Raw genomic sequence first — 22,954 nt, 5'->3', positions numbered from 1 at the left:
GCCCTGAGGCTGGAATCAAACCTGTGTCCCTGGCGCTGTGAGACAGCAGGGCTAACCACTAAGTGACCATGCCACCCCAAAGGAGGGGCAAAGAAGGACAAGAGGTGACTTGATAGAGGTGTATAAGATGTTGAGAGGCATGGATAGAATGGAGAGACTTCATCCCATGACAGAAATATCTATCATGAGGGGGCATAATTTTAAGGTAATTGGAGGAAGGTTTAGGGAAGATGTCAGAGGTCAGTTCTTTACACCGAGAGTGGTGGGTGTGTGGAATGCACTGCCAGCAGTGGTAGCAGAGCCAGGTACATTAGGGACATTTAAGCAACTCTTAGATAGGCACATGGAAGATAGTACAATGAAGGGTGTCTCTGATCTTAGAGTAAGATAAAAGGTCGGTACAACATTGAGGGCCAAAGGGTCTGTACTGTTCTATGTTCTATGTAAAGTCACCATTAGCCCTACCACACCATATGTCTGCTCTCTGGTGGTTTAATCTGAGAGTCACCACACCTCAGGTGAGTGAAGAGGTTGAGAAAGAGAGTCCTTCATGGTAACATCAGCTGGTGCAGGAATTGAATCCACACTATTTGATCATCCTGCATCACAAGTCAGCTGTCCAGCCAACTGGCCCCCTTGAGGTGAAGTCATAATAGTCCTAGCAGACCACAGGGTTGTTCTCTGAGAGAGGGAGAGAGACTGGTGGTGTTTTTAACCTGAGGGCCACCACACCTCTGATGAAGAGAGGTTGAGAAGGAGGGTCCTTCATAGTCACCTGAGTCAGGAATTCAACCCACCTCATTCTGCATCACGAACCAGACATTCAGACAACTGAGCTAACTGACCCCCTATGTAACAATTAACATAAAGGCAACAAGGTGTTCTTACGACAGTGTCAGGTAGAAAATACAATTGATGTTGTGAGTATCACAGAGGTGTAACTGCAAGGTGATCAGGACTGAGAACTAAATATCCAAGGATACGTGTCCTATTGAAAGGATGGGCAGAGGAGATGGGGTAGCCTTATTAGTAAGGAATGAAATTAAATCAATGGCAAGAAGTGATATCGAGTTGGAAGGCATAGAATCTGTCTGGGTTGAGTTGAGGAACTGCAAAGGGAAAAAGACCATGATGTATAGGCGTCCTAGCAGTATTCTGGATGCAGGGAAGAAAATAAGTCAGGAGATAGAAAAGGCATGCAAGAAGGTACAATTACCAATAATCACGGGAACTTCAATATGCAGGTAGACTAGGAAAATCAGTTTAGTAGCGGATCTCAAGAAAAGGAATTCATGGAATGTCTACGAGATGGTTTATTTTGAGCAGCTTGTGGTCAAGCCCACTAAGGAACAAGCAATTTTGGATTTAGTGACGTGTAAAGAGGCAAATTTAATTAGGGAGCTGAAAGTGAAGGAAGCTCGGTGGGGCCATAATATGATAGAATTCACCCTGCTGAGAGGGACAGGCTAGAATCTGATGTAAAAAAAATTAGATTACATTACGTTACATTGTGGAAACAGGCCCTTCGGCCCAACAAGTCCACACCGACCCGCCAAAGCGCAACCCACCCCTACACCCCTACCCCTACATTTACATTTACCCCTTACCTAACACTACAGGCAATTTAGCATGGCCAATTCACCTGACCTGCACATCTTTGGACTGTGGGAGGAAACCGGAACACCCGGAGGAAACCCACGCAGACACGGGGAGAACATGCAAACTCCACACAGTCAGTCGCCTGAGGCAGGAATTGAATCCGGGTCTCTGGCACTGTGAGGCAGCAGTGCTAACCACCATGCCACCCATACAACTATTATTACAACTATTACAACTGAGTAAAGATAACTACAAAGATATGAGGGAGGAACTGGCCAAAGACTTCGAACAGGTTTTTCAGGTATGGCCTCCCTTAACTAAGCCCTGCTGATCCTGCCCAGTTTTACCATGCACTTTCAAGTACTCCACAATCTCATCCTTAATAATGGGCTCTAAAATCTTATCAACAACTGAGTCAGGCTAACTGACCTACAGTTCCCTGTCTTCTGCTTACTCCCTTCTTAAATATAGGTGTTATATTAGCCATTTTCCAGTCTTCTGGGACCCTCCCTGACTCCAGTGATTAGAATCATAGAGTCTTACAGCATAGACACAGACCCTTTGGCCCAAAATGTCCATGCCAACCAAAATGTCCATCCACACTAATGCCATTTTCCAGCACTTGGCCCATATCCTTCTAATACTTTCCTATCCATATATTTGTCCAAACGCCTTTTAAAAGTTGTTAATGTACCCACCTCAATCATTTGTTGGGCGGTATGGTGGCTCAGTGGTTAGCACTGCTGCCTCAAAGCACCAGGGATCCAGGTTTGATTCCAGCCTCGGGCAACTGTCTGTGTGTAGTTTGCACGTTCTCCCCGTGTCTGCATGGGGTTTACTTGGGGTGCTCCAGTTTTTTCCCACATTTCAAAGATGTGCAGGTTAGGTGAATTGGTCATGCTAAATTGCCCATAGTGCAATTTAGATGCATTAGTTAGGGGTAAGTGTAGAGTAAAAGGGTGGGGGAATGGGATTGGGTGGGTTACCATTGGAAGGTTGGTATGGACTAGTTGGGCCAAATGGCCTATATCCACACTGCCGGGATTCTATGATTTCCACTGGCGGCTCTTTCCTCTCAGGTTTCCTTTCATTCTTTCCCCTCTAATCTTAAATCTTTGATTCCCTAACCCTGGGAAAAAGACCAAGTGCTTTCATATCCTATCCATGACTCTTGTGATCTTATACACCTCTATAAGGTCCACCCTCAGTCTCCTACGGCTGGTAAGAGAAACTTCCGAGCTTGTCCAACCTCTCCCTATAACACAGACCACTGAGTCCTCGCAACGTCCTTGTAAATTTCTTCTGCACTCTTTCCAGTTTAATGACATCCTTCCCAGAGCAAGAATACCAAAACTGAACACAATACTCCACATGTGGCCTCATAACTGCAACATAACTTCCCAACTTCTATACTCAATCCCCTGACTGATGAAGGAGCGTGTGCCAAATGCCTCTTTCACTGCCCTGACAACCTGTGACTCCATTTTCAGAGAACTGTGAACCTGAACTCCTAGATCCTTCTGCTCCACTACACTCCTTAAGGCCCTACCATTCACCATGAAACGCCTAGCTTGATTTGACTTTCTAAAATGCAACACCTCACACTTATCTGTATTAAATTCCATTTGCCATTTCACGGCACATCTCCCCAGCTGATCAAAGTTCTGCTGCAATTTCTGATAATCTTCCTCACTGTCCACGATACCAGCTATTTGAGTGTCATCAGCAAACTCACTAATCGTGCCTTGTATATTCTCAACCAAATCATTGATATAGATAACAAACAGTAAGGGGCCCAGCACTAACCCTTGAGACATGCCACTTATCACAGGCCTCCAAGCATTCGAACACTATTATCCTCTACTTCCTACCATCAAGCCAAATATGTTTCCATTTGCCAACTCCCCCTGGATTCCATGTGATTCCCCCTTCCAAAGCATACCACGTGGAACCTTATAGGCTACGCCTACTGTCCTACCCTTGTCAACCTTTCTGGTCACGTCATCAACAAACAAATTTGTGAGATATGATCTCCCACTCACAAAGCCACTACTACTGCTGACTACTCCTAACCAAACCCTGACTTTCCAAATGCATGTATATTTTATCCCTCAGAATCTTCTCAAGTAACTTATTGCCACAGATGTTAAGCTTATTGGTCTCTAATTCTCAGGCTTTTCTTTGCAGCCCTTCTTCAATAATGGCACAAAATTCACTACCCTCCAGTATTCCGGGACCTCAACCATGGCTAAAATATCAGCCAGGACCCCTGCACTTTCTTCTCTAGCCTCTTGCAGTGTTTTTAGATATATCTGATCAGGACCTGGAGATTTATCCACCTTCATACATTCTAATACATCCAACACCACCTCTACCATTATATGGACTGTTCCTAAGATATGATGACTAACTTTCCCAAGTCTTCATGACTTTCTCCATGGTAAAAACAGAGGAGAAATATTCATTGAAAACATTGCCCATCTCTTGCATGTTCTACACATATATGTCCACTTTGATCCTTGAGCGGCCCTATTCTCTCTTTCATTATTCTTTTTCCTTTAATATACTTAACATACCTCTTTGGATTAACCCTAATCTCCTCAACCAAAGCTATCTTGTGCCTCCTTTTCGCCCTCCTGATTTCCTTCTTCAGTAAACTCCTGTATTCCCTGTACACCTTCAGGGATTCCCTTGATCCCAGCTGCCTGAACCTGAGCCACACCTCCTTTTCTCTGATCAAAGCCTCAATATCTCTTGTAATCCAGGGCTCCCCACTGCTGCCAACCTTACCCGTCACCCTCATAGGAACATATAGACACTGAACTCTAGCTTTTTCACTTTTAAAGATCTCTCACTTGCCAGAAGTCTGTTTGCCTGCAAAGAAACTACTCCAATCAACACCTGCAAGCTCCTGTCTATTTCCACCAAAATTCACCTTGCCCCAATTTAGAACTTGAACCTCTGGACCAGTTTTGAGTATTTCCATAACTATTTTAAAATTAGTAGAACAATGGTAACTGGTTCCAAACTGCTCCCCCACTGTCAACTCTGTCACCTGTCCTGCCCTATTTGCCAAGAGTTTTGCCCCTTCCCAACTAGGACCCTCTACGTACTGCTTGAGGAAACTTTCTTGAACGCACTTAACAAATTCCACCCCATTTAAGCCCTTAATGCTCTGGCAGTCCCAGTCTATGTTAGGAAGATTAAAATCCCCTATTATGACAAGCCTATTGCTCTTGCAAGTTTCCCCAAACATCTTCCTGAAGCATCGCCATCGTTTGCCTCTACAATGTCCTTTTATTGAGATCTGCTACCAAACTGATTTTCCTAGTCCATGCATTATAAAATCCCCCATTATTATTGTAATCATGCATTTATTCCATGCCTTTTCTTTCTCCTGATTTATTTTCTTCCCCACATCCTCACTGTTGCCAGGAGGCCTGTGCAACCCCATCCTTTCCAGTTCAACCCACATAGATTCTATGCCTTCTGACTCTAGATGGCACCTTGCTATTGACTTAATTCCATTTCTTACATGGCAACCCGTCCACTCTGCCTGACTTCTTAATATTGACATGTATCCATGGACATTTAGTTTCCAGTTTGATTCCCCCTGCAGCCACATCTCTGTGATACCCACACCTGCCAATTTCAACCTGTGCTACCAACTCATTTACAAGTTTATAAGTATAAACTCTCCTTATTTTCCCCTTATTTCCTAGGATCCTGACCATTTTCCATACTCTCTACCTCCCATTATTTGCCCTGGGAATTTTGCCACCCTTTCCTGAGCTCTCCCCACTGTAGTTCTTGCCAATCAGGCTGGCAGGGGCGGGGCTCACGTTCTGGTTACCATGGAGATGCGGCCTACTGCCGTTGGCGCAGGTTTGGAGCCTGCGCGTTTCTTGGAGAGCGCGCCGCCGGCTGTCAACGGGTGACATCATCCAGCATGGAAAGCAGAGCGTTCAGGAACCCGTACCCCGACTATGAAGGGCCGGCCTCGACTCAGAGGCTGTTCGACTCTGCCGGGAATGTGAGTGAGACCTCAGGGAGACACACACTGACCCCGGGGGGTGGGGGGAAATGAGAGACACACACTGACCCTGGGGATGGAGGGAAATGGGAGACATACACACCGAGCTCAGGTATAGGGGTAATGAGAGTCACAGACACTAACCCCAGGGGTGGGGGGAAATGAGAGACAGACACTGATTCTGGGGTGGGGGAAATGAGAGAACACACACACTGACTCTGGGGGTGGCAGAGAAATGAGAAACATGCACACTGACCCTGGGGGTGGGGGTAAGTGAGAGAGACACACACTGACCTTGGGGATGTGGGAAAATGAGACACACGCGCAACGACCCTGGGGCTGGGAGGAATGAGAGACACACACACACGCATCCTGCGGATGGGGGCAAAGAAAGACACACACCGTGATCCCGGGGATGGGGGAAATGAGAGATACACACACACACACACACACACAGATCCTGGGGATGTGGGGAATCAGAAATACACACACTGACCCTGGGGGTGGGGGGAATGAGAAATACACACACTGACCCTGGGGATGGTGGAAATGGGAGACACAGACACTGACCCTAGGGGTGGGGGGAAATGAGAGACACACAAACACTGACCCTGAGGATGTGGGGAATGAGAGAGACACACATTGTCCCTGGGGTTGGGGATAAGGAGAGACACACACACTGACCCTGACGGTGGAGGGAAATGAGAGACACACGCCCACTGACTCTGGGAGTGGGGCAAAGTGAGAGATACACACACTGACATGGGTGGGGGGGGGGGGGGATGAGAGAGAGAGAGACACACACACACACTGACCCTGGGGGTCGGGGGAAATGAGAGATACACACACTGACATTGGGGATGGAGCGAATGTGCGAGACACATATGCTGACCCTCAAGGTGGTAGAAATGAGAAACCTACACACTGACCCTGGGGATGGGGGTAGAGTGAGGGAAGGGCACTGATTCCAGGGAGAGGTGGAAACTGAGGGACATATGCTCATCTCTGGTGAAGCTGGACTGCAGAATTCTGTGTGACCCGAATATGAGAGGAATAGGAGATTCATTCAGCCAAGGCTAGAGTGATTGAGACAGAATGGCTGCAGGACTGAGGCCAGTTATATGCTTGACTTGGCTAAAATCTGGAGTGCAAGGTGGACAGGAACTGCCTTGGAGTGTGTTTGGAAACTGTTTATTGGAGGAGCAGGAGTAGAATATTTAGCTCATTGAGTTTCCTTCATTCGATATCATAGATGATTATCTGCCTTAAGGCTATATTTCAAAGCTATTCCCTTAGCCCTTGATATTATTACTAGAAATCTATCAATTCAATGACTGAGACTCCGCATACTCTGGGTTATGAATTCCAAAAATTCACCTCCCTCTGAAGAAATTTCTCTTTATCTAAGTTCTAAATGTCCTACACCTTCTTCTGAATTTGTACGCCCTCGTTTGAGACATCATGGCAAGGGAAAACATCCTTTCTGTATCTGTCTAACTTCTACAGAATTTTGAGGGTCTCATTGAGAAAACCTCTCATTCTTCTAAGCTCCGGGAAATACAGGTCCAGCCGCCTCAATCTCTTCTCAGAGGATAGTCTCAGCATTCAGTCTGATAAACCTTTTCTGCACTCCCTCTATGGCAAGTATATCCTTCCTTAGGCAAGCAGACCAAAACTGTACCCACCACTTAAGGTGTGGTCTCACCCATGTTCGATACAAATGAAGCAAGAAGACTTTGCTCTTGTGCTCAAATCCTCATGTGATAAAAGCCAACTTACTGTTTACATCGCAAATAGATTTACAGCATGTCAGTTCTCAGTGACTCATGAACAAGGACACTCGGGTCCCTTTGGACATCAACACTTTTCAATCTCTGTCCATTGAAGAAGTACTCTGTACCTTTGTTTCTCATAGCAAATTGGATAAGCTCATACTTGTCCACATTATGTCCTGTCTGCCATACACTTAGACACTCTTTCAGTCTGTCTAAATCGCCTGGCCCCCTTTGCATTCTCCACATAATTCACATTCCCACCAAGTATAGAAATTTATATAATCATGAGGGACATTGAAAGGGTAAATAGACAAAGTCTTTTCTCTGTGTTGGGGGAATTCAGAACTAGAGGGCATAGGTTTAAAGTGACAGGGGAAAGATTTAAAAGGGACCTAAGGGGCAACTTTTTCACACAAAGGGCGGTGTGTGTACGGAATGAGCTGCCAGAGGGAGTGGTGGAGGCAAGTACAATTACAACATTTAAAAGCATCTGGATGGGTACATGAATAAGAATGGTTTTGAGGGATATGGGCAAAATGCTGGCAAATGGGCCTAGATTAATTTAGGATATCTGGTCGGCATGGACGCGTTGGACCAAAAGGTCTGTTTCTGTGCTGTACATCTCTGTAACTCTAAGTTTAACCTCATGTGCAACCACCCGGAGAAGAAGGGTTTCCTCCCTTGCATTGCCAGCGGTGGTAGTAGAGTCAGAGACATTAGGGACATTTAAGTGACTGCTGCTCAAGCACATGAATGGCAGTAAATTGAGGGGTGTGTAGTTTAGGTTGATCTTCGATTAAGATAAATGCTCAGCACAACATCGTGGGCTGAAGGGCCTGGACTGTGCTGGACTGTTCTGTGTTCTATGCAAAGTTGGAAATATCTCAACTGATCCCAACATTTCCATATTGATGTGGATTATGGACAGCCAGGGTCCAAACATTGATCCTTGGGATACCCCACTGTTCCACAGATTGCATACCTGAGAATGACCCATTTTTTCCTAAACTGTGCTTTCAATCCTGAATTTATGTTAGTACATTACCCCCAATCCCATGTATTTACTAACATCCTGTGTAGGACTTTTTCAAAAGCCTGGTGAAACTTATCTAGTGTGTGGCAGGTTAGCAATGTGAGTATTTACAGCACCACAGTGTTGTAGTAACAGATATTAACCAACTGGCAGTGGGTGGGTGGGTAGGTAGGTGTTCAGGAAAGGGGTATTAATTGGCTTAAGTATTGGTTTAGCTCAGTTGGCTAGACAGCTGGTTTGTAATACAGATCGACACCAACAATGTGAATTCAGTGCCTGCACCAGCTGAACTCACCAAGAAGGGTTCTCCTTCTTGCCCTCTCTCCTTGCCTGAGACGTGGTGACCTTCAGATTAAAACACCACTAGTCTCTTTCTTAATGAGAGAGTAGCCTTGTGACCTGGTAAGAATACAGCAACTTTATCTTTTATTAATTGGCTTGAGCTGGCAGCAACTAATTCAGGACTTTGAAGTTGCAGAAGAGAAGGGATTTGGTATCCTCACTTTTTGTCTCCCAGGTCTGCTTTTCAACTTTTGGAGCTGGGGAATCCTATGAACATCACTGGGTTTCATCAGTTTCTAGCTCTTCCAGTTATATTCCTGATAGTACAATACCTACCTGATTCTCAGCCAGCTTTACATGCAACAGTTTAGATATTCCTCTACCTCAAGTCCTCTGCATCCGCGGAGCTGCCATTTCTGTATCAGAACAGTCCTGACCCTTCAAATGCCTAAAACCTTCAATTTTTCCATTTCCCTTGCAGTTGCCACTTGCTGCCTCACAACACTAACTTCTTTATTTCTGGCTCTGAACACCCAACTTCAGCTGCTAATGCCAATGCCTTAATTTTATCACTTTTTAACTTGTCAGACTCAACTAAGTGTTTCTGTTTTTTTTTTCAGGCTCGTGGTTATTTTATTTTCCAGAAATGTTGTTTATTCACAAAATTTATGAAGAAAATATAGATGACAAAATATTTGAATACTTGAATATTGCAAGAAAATCTAACTTGACCCCTAGAGCATGGTCCACCAAATGTGATTGTAATAGACTTTATATCTCCAAACCGGGAGTAGGCCATTGAGTCCCAAAAGCTTGCTCCACCATTCAATAATCCTTGTTTCTCCGACCAATCAAGAATCTACCTGTCTCAGCCTTAACTATACACAAGGACTCTGCCCTTACAACTGTCTGTGTCAAGGAGTTCCAAAGACACAACTCACTAAGAGAAGAAATTCCTCCTCAACTCAGTCTTAAATTGGCACCCCTTGCAACCTGCCTTTACAACTACTTTTGTGTTGTCTGCAAACATGGCTATGGTACATTTGCTTCCTTCCTCCAAGTCATTAATATATGTTTGTAAACGGTTGCGGAAACAGCACTGATCTCCGTTGAACCCCACTGGTCTCAGGTTACGAACCTGATATGGAAAAGATTGTTGTCCCTACTGACTGTTTCCTACCCATGAGCCAATTCTCAATCCATACACAACCTCCAATATCGTGAGTTCTTATGACTTAACCTTTTAAGAGGTACAGGTAGTTCTTGTATAATGCAATGGTTGCGTTCTTGTGCAACCCCGTGTTTGAATAGTAACTACTTACCTCATAAATCAACCAAGTGAAGGATGAACAGCAGCAGAACCGGACACGGGGAACTGCTGGGTAAGTGAGCAAATATATTCAGACAGTGGCTAAACCCGAACCACTACATGTGTAGTGTCTCCCACCCGTCGTCCTTTTCTAACCAGAAGAAAGTCTGTGTGGACGATTGATAAGATAGGGTTGTATTTTTTTTAATCCCTTTTGGCAATTCAGAGCAGAGGGAACGGAGGCTAGAGCAGTTGCATGCTCCTTCTGTAGGATGTGGGTGGTAAGGGTCACCCCCAGTCTCGCTGCTGACGTCACCTGCAAGAAGTGAACCCAACTCCAGCTCCTCACAGACCACATTAGGGAGCTGGAGCTGGATGAACTTGGGATCATTTGGGAGGCTGAGGGGTTATAGGGAGGTTATCACATCTAATTTAAAGGATAAAGGTCGCTGGGTGACCGTCAGGAGAGCAAAAGGGAATAGGCAGTCAGTGCACAGATCCCCTGTAGCCATTCCCCTCCGTAAGTATACTGTTTTGGATTCTTTTGGTGGGGAGGGGGACTTACCAGGGGAAAGCCACAGCAGCCAGATCTGTGTCTCAGAAGGGAAGGAGGAAGAATAGGAGAGCGATAGTGAGAAGAGTTTCAATGATTAGAGGAACACACATGAAATTCTGTGATCATGAACAAGACTCATGGATGGTATGTTGCTTCCTGGATGCCAGGGTCAGGGAAGTCTCCGATCAAGTCTACAGGATTTTTAAGGGGGAGCGTGAGCAGCCAGAAGTTGTAGTACACATTAGTACCAATGAAATAGTTAGAAAAAGGGATGAGGACCTAAAAAGTGAATACAGGGAGTTATGTTGGAAGCTAAAAGGCAGGACGAGCAGAGTAGTAATGTCAGGATTGCTACCAGTGCTACAGGCTAGTGTGGCTAAGAACAGAGAGTGCATGCAGCTGAATACATCACTACAGAGCTGGTGTTGGAGGGAGGGCTTCAGATATGTGAATCATTGGGATACCTTCTGGAGAGGGTGGGACCAGTACTAGGGGATGGGAACTGGAGCTACAGATCAGAGGATGGGGTAACTGGTGAACAGGCAAATACAACTTGCAGAGAGTCTGTGAGGAAGGAGAGGCAGTTGATAGGGCAAAGTTGCAGTCAGTGTGATGGGTTGAAGTGTGTCTATTTTAATGCAAAACGTGTAAGGGGTAAGGGTGATAAACCTAGAGCATGGATCACTACTTGTAGCTCTGATGTCGTGGCCATTACGGAGACTTGGATATTACAGGGGCAGGAATGGTTGTTGGATGTTACGGTTGTTTCAAATTGAATAGGAGGGAAGTAAAAGATGTGGGGGAGTGGCATTGCTAATCAGGGACAGTATAACAGCTGCAGAAAGGGAGGTCATCGAGGAGGGTTTGGCTACTAAGTCATTGTGGGTGCAAGTCAGAAACAGGAATGGAGTAGTCTCTTTGTTGGGACGTTTCTACAGATCCCCCAGTAGAAACAGAGACACAGAGGAGCAGATTGGGAGACAGATTTTGGAAAGGTGCAGAAGTAACAGGTTGGTTGTCATGGGTGACTTCGACTTCCCTAATATAGATTGGAACCTCCTTAGTGCAAATAGTTTGGATGGAGTAGACTTTGTCAATGTTTGCCCAGGAAGGATTCCTGACTCGATGCGTAGATAGGCTGACTAGAGGGAAGGCTGTGTTTGATTTGGTGCTTGGCAACGAACCAGGTCAGCTGTCAATTTTCTTGGTGGAAGAGCATTTCGGCAACAGTGATTACAACTCCCTTATCTCTACGATACTCTTGCAGAGGGACAAGCGCAGAAAATGTGGGGAAGTATTTAATTGGGGCAAGGGGAATTAAAATGCCATTAGACAGGAACAGTGGAGAATAAATTGGAAAGATGCATTCTTAGGGAAATGCACGTCAGAAATGTGGAGGTTGTTCAGTGAGCACTTGCTGAGAGTGCTGGATAGGTTTGTCCCACTGAGGCAAGGAAGGGATGGTAGGGTGAAGGAACCTTGGATGATGAGATGTGGAAGACCTAGTCAAGAGGAAGAAGGAAGCTTACTTAAGGTTGAGGAAGCAAGGATCAGATGGGCACTAGAGCGTTACAAGGTAGCCAGGAAAGAACTGGTGGACAGCACGGTGGCACAGTGGTTAGCACTGCTGCCTCACAGCGCCAGAGACCCGGGTTCAATTCCGGCCTCAGGCAACTGTCTGTGTGGAGTTTGCACATTCTCCCCGTGTCTGCGTGGGTTTCCTCCAGGTGCTCCGGTTTCCTTCCACAATCCAAAAATGTGCAGGTCAGGTGAATTGGCCATGCTAAATTACCCATAGTGTTAGATGAAGGGGTAAATATAGGGGAATGGGTCTGGGTGGATTGCTCTTCGGAGAGTCGGTGTGGACTTGTTGGGCCGAAGGGCCTGTTTCCACACGAAGTAATCTGATCTAATGGATTTAGAAGAACTAGAAGTAAGGTGGGTAAGATTAAGGAAAACTCTAAGGCGTTCTACACTTGTGCCTGGAGTTGGAGGAGGTAAGGGAAGTCCTCAATGAATATTTTGCTTCAGTATTCACTAGTGAGAGGGACCTTGTCATTTGTGAGGACAGCTTGAAGCAGGCGGATAGACTCGAACAGGTTGATGTTAAGAAGGAGGATGTGCTGAAAATTTTGAAAAAATATGAGGGTAAATAAGTCCCCTAGGCCAGATGGGATATACTACAGGAAGTGAGGGAAGAGATTGCTGAGCCTTTGGCTATGATCTTTGCATCCTCACTGTCCACTGGAGTACTATCAGATGATTGGAGAGTGACACATGTTATTCCCTTGTTTAAGAATAGGGATAATCTTGGGAATTACAGACTCGTCAGTCTTAGGTCACTGGTGGGCAAATTATTGAAGGGGATTCTGAGAGGCAGGTTTTATGATTAGTTTGAAAATCAAAGCTTGATTAGAGATAGTCAGCATGGCTTTGTAAGGGCCAGGTTATACCACACAAGCCTTATTGAATTCCTTGAGGATGTGACAAAGCACACGAATGAAGGTAGAGCAGGATATGTGATTTACATGGATTTTAGCAAGACATTTGATGAGGTTCCCCATATAGACTCATTCAGAAAGTAAAGAGACATGGGAATACAAGGAAATTTGGCTATATGGGTACAGAATTGGCTGACCCATAAGAGACGGAGGGTGGTAGTTGATAGAAAGTATTGAGCCTGGAGCTCGGTGACCAGTGTTGTTCCGTCTGCTCTTTGTGATTTTATAAATGAATTGGATGAGGAAATGGAAGGGTGGGTAAGTTTGCCAGTAACATGAAGGTTGGTGGAGTTGAGGATAGCGTGGAGGGCTGTTGTAGGTTGCAATGGGACAGTGACAGGATGCAGAGCTGGGCTGAGAAGTAGCAGATTGAGTTCAATCTGGAAAAGTATGAAATGAATCATTTTGGAAGGTCAAATTTGAATGTAGAGTACTTCACAGGAGGCTCCCAAGCACTGAGGATGTCACCTAGACAGGGGACGAAACGTCTGCAACACAAATTCCCAGCTCGGTGAACAGAACCACAACAGGGTTATTAAGAAGACATATAGAGTGTTGGCTTTCATTAGTGGGTACTGAGTTACGAGCTGCGAGGTTATGCTGCAGCTCTGTAAAGCCCTGGGAAGAACACACTTGGAATATTGTGTTCATTTCTGGTCGGGTCATTATAGGAACGTTGTGGAAGCTTTCAAGAGGGTGCAGAGAAGATTTACCAGAATGCTGCCTGGACTGGAGAGCATGTCTTATGAAGAATGGTTGAGGGAGCCTTTGGAATTCCAATTTGGAATTCCTTTGCGTTTGGAATTCCAAATGCAACTCATCTACTATTTCCTCTCTATCCAATCTGGTTTCTCAAAAAACTATCATAGATTAATCAGACACAATTTCCCTTTCATCAAACTGCTGCTATTACTTCCTTAATAATTGATTCCAGTGCTTTTCCAACAATTAATGTTCAACACTTGGTTTATGGTTCCCTGCATTTTGCCTCCTTCCCTTTTTGAATTGATAGTTTTCCAATCCTCTGATACTTCTCCGGAATCCAAGTATTTTTGGAAAATGCAACCATTATCTCTGTAGTTACCTCTGTTAGGATCCTTGAACACAAGCCATAAGGGCCAGGGCACTTATCTGCTTTTAGCCACATTAGAGTTTCTATCACTACATCTCTAGTTCTTAATTCCTCCCTGTATTCATTAGTATTAATGGAATATTTGAAAGTGTCTTCCACTGTAAAGACTAATTATAATATCTAAGGGAAAAGATATTTTGAACTAATTGGTCTTTAAAAGGATCTCTACTGTAAGTAAAACTGTTTTTCTAAAATTATTAGTGTAGAATTTGATGGAGGGGTAGAAATGGACTGATAAAAATTGAAGTTGAAGTTGGCTCAAAGTTGCATGTTCTTTAAAATATATAGTTAGCAATGATCTCTGTGAAATCCCTCCAATAAGTCAGCAAGAATGCCTTATGTTCTGAAATATGTGGTTTCTGGCATTCAGAGTACAGTCCTTTCTGCTATAAAGCGGTAGTTGTGTTCTTGTGCGACCTTGCGCTATATGAAAATCGTGCAATAAAAGTACACTTAACGAGTTAGGGATGGAATCACGTAATAATTAATGCACAAATGCAAAAGTTCATGTTTCACAACAGCATTCACCTATTCATCAATCGCGTCACAGCCAATTCGTGTTGACGAAACACACCTAATCACAGAAAGGGCTGTACTGGTGTGTGATCTGTATTCAATTATTTTTAACTTGTAAGGTTGACTTGTCACTTTCACTTGATGCTTCTAAACACATTTGTATCTTGTAAATAGTTTGATGTAAATTAATATTTTAACTCATACCCTGGTATTATTCTCAGACAGATAGATAGCAAGCGGGACAGAACACCAACGCTTCACCGGGATATCACTGATGTTACCTAGCATGGTAATGAAACGTCTGAGAACAAATGTACCAGCTCAGCCAGCAAACTTACAACAAACTGTCCTCAAGAGAATGTTGATTGATGACAGTATGTCAGCAGGTTGCCCAGCTAATGCAGACTTATAGCCATTATGTCGTTGTCCACGAACTGAAAATAGTGACTGATGTTGTGAATATGCAAAAGGTGGCAGGAGCTGAAAATTGTGTGCATAGGTTCTATGTGTGTTTTTATTTCTATTGATTGTGGCTAAAAATGGAGGAACAGCTAACTTTCTTAATGTTTTATAGTTAACCAGTGACTTCATTCAACAACTGCAGAGCAAGATCAGTGAATTATTGCAGCAGATGGAAAATGGGTTGATAAAGGGCGATGAAACAGACTGCACCAGTTACACTGGATGGGCAGGTACTCTTAGCATTGCAAAACTAAGAAGCAATTAGAAACAATTTTTGTGCACGCATAAACTATCATGATTACAGCTTGTATATTTGAATACTGAAAATTGCTTGCTTGAGGCCATCCAGATAACAATTAAACATTTTCTGATTGAGAATAAAACTAAGGTGACAAGTTTGATCTTTCTATTTGGTAAAAAATTGTACAAATAGAGTCTTCACGCACTCAGCAGATTCACGAAATGAAAAGTAATTCAGGCCACACCAATCACTGCAAAAAATATTTTGTAGTTGATTTATATGCTCTTCCTCCTCTGCGCTCCCTCACTTTGTTAAAATTAAGTCTTGCTGTACTCTCACTATCTCTCACTCCTCTTTACTCAGGGCTTTAAATCCTTCAAAAACCCTTCCCACCTCCATTGTTTTCTTCTTACTGCTTTCTGAAACCCAAGTTTTGGGTAACCTGGTGAACACACCTGATTGCCCTTGCCTTATAACCCTGATAGTTTTGCATATTATGGATTTTTATTCCAGAACTAGGTGAGGAGAAAGATATTTTCAACCAAACAGTATAAAATAATGTAAGCAAGTGTCTGGTTATGGTTCTGACTGAAGGTAGATTAAAGCAATTTAGAATTTGAGAAAATGACTGAAACAGATAAGTACTGATAATGCCACACTGAGATCTGTCAATTCTGACCTATGAAGAATTAATATTTGTCTTAACATGAGAGAACACTTGACACAACAAAACAAGAGAAAATATGGGGAAATAAAGCCATGTGGGCTGGCTCTAAAGAACACAAGGGAAAGTTAGACATTGATGAACGTCATCAGAATGCTGTGTGCAGAATTCAGCTTGATCGTGCAAATTTTCCAGAATTGATTTTTAGATGAAATATATTTGTTTAGGAATACAGAAATGTAGTTTGACCTAAGTTGCTGTTGCATAGGTGTTTTACAGGAGTTGCTGATTTTGGGAATTGATTTTATTATCTGTGTAAGGGCAGTAGGAGTGATGGGACTGAGATTTGACGAGACTTGATAGAACATGTTGGAAGGTGCAGTCTAGTCTGGTGTTGTTAACTGTTTTAGTCATTGATATTTGCAGTAGATTTCAGATAACCTCAACGGTTGTGGCAGGATGGCCGTTGATTTGTCCTTATTGCATAACCTGCATTTCTGATAACCTTGAAATTGCTTTGTGATGACGTTAATCAATGGCCATTGACTAAACTGGTAATGCACTAGAGTAACAGCCTTCAGAGAAGTGACTTTGAGTATACAGGTTAAAATTACTTACTGTGACAATTTAATTTCCTATATTCTAGATTAGGAATTGTTTGTTATCAGCAAACTTGTTCAAGTTCAGTTCACACGCAGAAACCCTGAATGAATTAATCTCACTGATGTTTTAATCGCTTAGCAGTTCTGTGCTTATTATTTCACAGGATGTAATAGAACATAGAACAGTACAGCACAGTACAGGCCCTTCAGCACACTATGTTGTGCCGAGCATTTATCTTAATCTAAGATCAACCTAGCCCACATACCCCTCAATTTACTGTCGTCCATGTGCTTGTCCAGCAGTCGCTTAAATGTGCCCAATGTCTCTGACAGTGTATTCCACGAACTCACCACTCTCTGCGTAAAGAATCTATCTCTGACATCTCCACTATACCTTCCTCCAATCGCCTTAAAATTATGATCCCTCTTGACACCCATTTCTGCCCTGGGGAAAAGTCTCTGGCTATCTACTGTATCTATGCCTTTCATTACCTCGTACACCTCTATAAAGTCACCTCTCTTCCTCCTCCTCTCCAGTGTGAAAGCCCTAGCTCACTCAACCTCTCTTCATAAGACAAGTCCTCCAATTCAGGCAGCACCCTGGTGAATCTCCTCTGCACTCTCTCTAAAGCATCTACATCCTTCCTTTAATGAGGTGACCAGAACTGGACAAATATTCCAAGTGTAGTCTAACCAGGGTTTTATAGAGCTGCAGCAAAACTTTGCAGCTCTTAAATTCAGTCCCCCTGTTAATGAAAGCCAAAACACCTTTTTAACGCCTTTTTATCAACCTTACCAACTTGAGTGGCAACTTTGAGAGGCCTACGTACGTGGGCCCCAAGATCCCGTAGTTCCTCCACACTGCCAAGAATTCTGTCTTTAACCCTGTATTAGGCATTCAAATTGGACCTTCCAAAATGAATCACTCTGCATTTGTCGAGGTTGAACCTCCATCTGCCTCTTCTCAGCCCAGTTTTGCATCCTGTCAATACCTTGTTGTAGCCTGCAACAGCCCTCAACACTATCTACAACACCTTTGTGTCGTCGGCCAACTTACTAACCCACCCTTCCACTTCCTCAACCAAGTCTTTTATAAAAACTACGAAGAGCAGAGGCCCAAGAACTGATCCCTGCAGGACACCACTGGTTACCAACCTCCAGGCAGAATACTTTCAATCCACTACTACTCGCTATCTTTTTTCGGCCAGCCAATTTCATATCGAGACAGCCAAATTTCCTTGTATCCCGTACCTCCTAACTTTCTGAATCAGCTTCCTGTGGGGAACCTTATCAAATGCATTATTGAAATCTATATACACCACATTCACTACTCGACCTTTGTCATCTTGTCTCGTCACATCCTCAAAGAACTCAATAAGGCTTGAGAAACATGACCTGCCCTTCTCAAAGCCATGCCGACTATCTCTAATCAAACTATGTTTTTCCAAATAGTCATAAATCCAATTTCTCAGAATCCTTTCCAGTACCTTGCTTACCACAGAAGTAAAACTGACTGGTCTGTAATTCCCAGGGATTTCCCTATTCCCTTTCTTGAACAGAAGAGCAGCATTCGCCTTCCTCCAATTATCTGGTACTACTCCCATGGAGAGTGAGGATGCAAAGATCATCGCCGGGGGCGCAGCAATCTCATTCCTTGCTTCCCATAGTAACCTTGGATTTTACTGGTGCAGCACTGGAGATGTATTTCTCTTGATGCTTCCCAGAATTTCCAGCACATCCACTTCCTTAATATCAATCTGTTCAAGCCTATTAACCTGGTCCATGGTGTGCTCACTATCAACAAGGTCCCTCTCTGCAGTGAATACTGAAGCAAAAAACTCATTTAGGGCCTCCCCTACCTCTTCAGACTCCAGGCACAAGTTCACTCAACTATCCCTGACTGGCCCTACCCTCTCTCTGACCATCCTTTTATTCCTCACATAAGTGTAGAACGCCTTTGGGTTTTCCCTAATCCTTCCTGCCAAGGCTTTTTTGTGCCCCCTTCAAGCTCTCCACAGTCCATTTTTGAATTCTTTCCTATCCTCTAAAGCTGTGCCAGATCCTTGCTTCCTCAACTTTAAGTAAGTTTCCTTGTTCCTCTTGATGAGAAGATCCTCTGCCCTTGTCTTCCAAGGCTCCTTCACTTTACCATTCTTTGCCTGTCTGTGGGACAAAGTTACCCGACACTCGCAACAAGTGCTCCTTAAACAGCCTCCATATTTCTGTTGTGCATTTCCCATAAACAGTTGTCCCCAATTTATACTCCACAGCTCCTGTTTGATAGCAGTATAATTTCCCCTCCTCCAGTTAAATACCTTTCTCACAATCTCTGTTCATATCCTTCTCCATGGCTTTGGTAAAGGTGAGGCAATTGTGGTCACTGTTACCAAAATGCTCTCCCACTGAGAGATCTGACACCTGGCCTGGCTTGTTGCTTAGCACCAAATCCAAAATGGCCTCCCCCAGTTGGCTTATCTACATGTTAAGGATCCTTTCTGGACATACTGACAAATTGACTCCATCTAGACCATGTGCACTAATGACATTCCAATCAATATTGGGGAAGTTGAAGTCACCCATAACGACACCTCTTACATCTGCACCTTTCCAAGATCTGCTGTCGAAACTGTTCTTTCATCTCTCTGCTGCTATTGGGGGGTCTATAGAAAATACCCAATGAAGTGACTGCTCCTTTCCTGTTACTGACTTCCGCCCATACTGACTTAGTAAACAAGCCTTCCTCAACCACCTCCTTTTCTGCAGTTGTGATGCACTCTCTAATTAACAATGCTACTCCCCCTCCACCTTTACCTCTAAAAGATTTAAACCCTGGAACATCGAGCAACCATTCCTGACCCTGTGAAGTCCATGTATCCATTATGGCCACAGCATCGTAATTCCAAGTACTGATCCATGCTGTAAGTTCATCATTCTTATTCCTGACACATTGTAAGAGATACACTTTCACCCATCCCTTTGCCCTATCAACTGAGTATCCTTTCTGACCATAATTGTTGATGACTCCTTGACTAAATCTTTTAGTAAAAGCATAAAACGTCTACAGAAACAGCTAGAAAACAGAATTCAACAAACTCTGTTATTTAAGCAAGTTTTACTTTCAGTTTGATTTGAAGTGTGGTTATTTGTAATTGTTGGGAGACATGGCAGTTCCAATTGCCAGTAACCAATTTGAGAAAGAAATCTCACTGCCTGTAAGGGTGGTAGAGGCATAAACCTACATAATGCTTAAGAACTATTTAAATGTACACGTGTGATGCCAAGGTATGCAAGGGCTATGGACCAAATGCTGGAAAATGGGATTAGATTAAGATTGTTGCTTTTGACTGGTGTGAATATGATAGGCTGAAGAGCTTTTCTCTGTGCTGTAGATTTCAATGACTCTAAAATGGTCTCAAAAGCAGCAGTAAGATAGATGATGGTAAAATCTAGTTGCCATTACTATAGGAAAGATGGAATTGAACTGGAAGGGATGCAGAAGATATTCAACAGGATGCTGTCTGGGTTCGACATTTTAGCAGTTACTGAAGAGAGATTGAATCAGCTCGAGTTTCAAAGCAGAGAAAGCTGGTTGAGGTCGTAATTGAGGTGCCTAAGATTATGAGGGCCGTGGACTGGGTTAATATAAAGCAACTGTTCCCTTTAGTTGGTCAACTACAAAGAGTCTTAATTTCAAGGTTAAGGGCAGGAGATTTGGAGGCTTTTTGAGGAAAGAGATTTTCACCAGAGAGTCATGCGTGTCTGAAATGCACTACCTGGAATGGCAGTAGAGCCACAACATCTCTCGACTATTTAAAAAAATATGTGGATGACCACTTGAAATGTCATAACATTCAAGGCTATGAGCCAAGTACTGGGAAGTGCGAAAGCGTACATTGGTCAGCACTGACTTGATGGGCATCTTCTGTGCTGTATGACTATAGATGTTGGTTGAGAAATAAGTATTGGCAAGGCCACTATCTTCTTAAAATAATATTGCATTGTTCTCTTACATCCACCTGAAACATCTTAAAGATAACACTTCCTCCCAAAAATGTGCAGTACGAATGTTAGTCTGGACTGAAGAATCTGCCTTGAATCCATGAACACTTGACTCAGTGGCCAATGCACTGCCAACAGAGGTTTTTCAAATATAAATCCTGCATAAAAGCTGACCTAGTCGGATGATGCATGTCAAAGAGAGATCGCTGGCAAACTCCAGTGGATATGTGTGTGCAAGGGCAGGTGGGCTGCAGAGGATGTGAGGGTAATGCAGGGCAGGTGAACTGCAATGGCTGTGTGAGGATGGTGCACAGCAGATGAATGTGGCAAACTGTGATAGCAGATCACCTGACAGAAGGAGCTGCAAGCACAAGCAGCTATTAAGGAATAGCTTTCAGTGGTAAGTAGAACCTGTCTTGTACAGGTTCTGTGTTCTAGTCTTCAAATTGTGCCCATCACACAATTACATTCTCAATTAATACAAATAACAGCAATTGAATGACCTTTCAGATTGCAAACTTCCAGCTGGCCTACTCCAGCAGGCCATAACTTTTCCTTTATGGCGCGACATTAAAGTTATAATCATTTAAAACTAAGTTTCAGCCATGGTCCAGTTGTTAGTATTCTCACCTGAGTCTCAGGTTCAAGTAGTTTTGCAAAAAGCCAAGACTAACCCATCTGTTCAATGGCATATGAAATAAAAGACCATTTGCCTCCATACCGCCCCCCACACACTTGCGTGCACACATACACACAAGACATAGCAAGAGCAGTGAGGTTATTACTAATGTCTTACATTTGCTTATCAATCAACCGAACAAAAAAATCAACCCAAGATCATATTGCAGTTTCTGGGAGCTTGCTGTGTGTAAACCGGTTACTACTTTTGCTGTCTTAACAAGGGTGACTTCACTTTAGAAAGTGATTTATTGATTGTGAAATGCAATGAACTTTGTGCTGGTCATGAAGACACCATATAAACATGTAATTTTAAAAATAGTAATTCCAAGATGGCCTAGTAAGTGCATCTCACGAATAGCCAAGTCATAAAAACAAAAAAGGAACAAGGCAGCTCCAAATATTTCCAGTCAATCTGAATTGATGATATGTCCAAACTGCAGCAGCTTCACAGATTTTTGTCTTTTAGTACATCACGCAAGTGATCTTGTTGTTGGCCAAGGGAGTGTGATCTGATGCAAACGAGATCTTTTTTTCTTTACAGAAGTTATTAAGGGTGATCTGAAACAACATATAGTTACTTTATTAAAAAAAAGGTTCCTGACCCCTGTCTTTCACCAGCTCAGCCAACAGTATCACTTGTCTGTAACCGCATTTGTTTTCCATCAGGGATTGCTTTACTTTATCTGCATCTACACAATATTTATGGAGATCAGTCCTTCCTGCAGAAAGCTCTACAGTACATCAATAAGAGTCTGAAATGTCTCACTGGGCGTGTAGTCACTTTCCTGTGTGGTGATGCAGGCCCGCTGGCTATAGCTGCAGTCGTGTATCATAAGCTGCAGCGAACTCAAGAATCGGACACTTACATCAATCAGTAAGTAAAATCAGCTTGCCCTAATTATACGTTGATTTTGTGGGAGTGGGTCATCTCTCTAGCCTCACAAACCCTATTCTATCTTTACCTGCACCATCACTGTCAGTATTCAAATATTGTAGGTTTAAAATCGTCATCTGCAGGTTGAAATCTCTTCAAAGCCCTCCTTTGCCCAATCTCTGTAAGATCGTCCTGTCCTCGAAGTCTTGTCCTATATGTATGTGTAGAACCGCAGGAGACGAATGAGGTCCTCAATGAATATTTCTCCTCTGTGTTTACTGTGTAGAAAGACATGAAGACTTGGCAACTTGGGGAAGTTAGTGGTGATATCTTGGGGACAGTCCATATTACAGTAAGGAAGTGTTGGATGTATTAGAATGTCTGAAGGTGGATAAATCTCCTGGTCCTGATTAGATATGTGCAAGAACACTGCAAGAGGCTAGAGAAGAAATTGTGGGTGACCTGGCTGATATTTTTGCATCATCGTTACCCTCAAGTGAGGTCCCGGAAGACTGGAGGGTAGTGAATATTGTAGTATTCAAGACGGGGTGCAAAAACAAACCTGGAAACTGTCGACTGGTAAAGCTAACATTTGTGACAAGTAAGTTACTTGAGAAGTTTCTGAGGGGTAAGATCTAGATGCATTTGGAAAGACACGGTTTGATTAGGAGTAGCCAGCATGGCTTTGTGAGTGG

At 43.5% G+C, this 22,954-nt stretch overlaps 1 protein-coding gene across 1 annotated transcript in view; it reads left to right on the top strand.

Annotated features, from left to right (window-relative positions):
- The first annotated feature begins 5,452 nt into the window (after window positions 1-5,452).
- The window catches only part of lancl1 (LanC antibiotic synthetase component C-like 1 (bacterial)), a 47,601-nt gene continuing 30,099 nt past the window's right edge, over window positions 5,453-22,954 (top strand). The window contains exons 1-3 of the mRNA XM_072578732.1: window positions 5,453-5,632; window positions 15,311-15,428; window positions 22,052-22,259. Coding sequence (XP_072434833.1) covers window positions 5,549-5,632; window positions 15,311-15,428; window positions 22,052-22,259 — 410 coding nt within the window. The 5' untranslated portion in view covers window positions 5,453-5,548. The remainder of the gene's footprint in view (window positions 5,633-15,310; window positions 15,429-22,051; window positions 22,260-22,954) is intronic.

The sequence above is a fragment of the Chiloscyllium punctatum genome, chromosome 10, assembly GCF_047496795.1.
Source record: "Chiloscyllium punctatum isolate Juve2018m chromosome 10, sChiPun1.3, whole genome shotgun sequence".
Taxonomy (NCBI): domain Eukaryota; kingdom Metazoa; phylum Chordata; class Chondrichthyes; order Orectolobiformes; family Hemiscylliidae; genus Chiloscyllium; species Chiloscyllium punctatum.
Note: the sequence above shows the minus strand (reverse complement) of the source record. Positions and strands in the feature narration are given on the sequence as shown.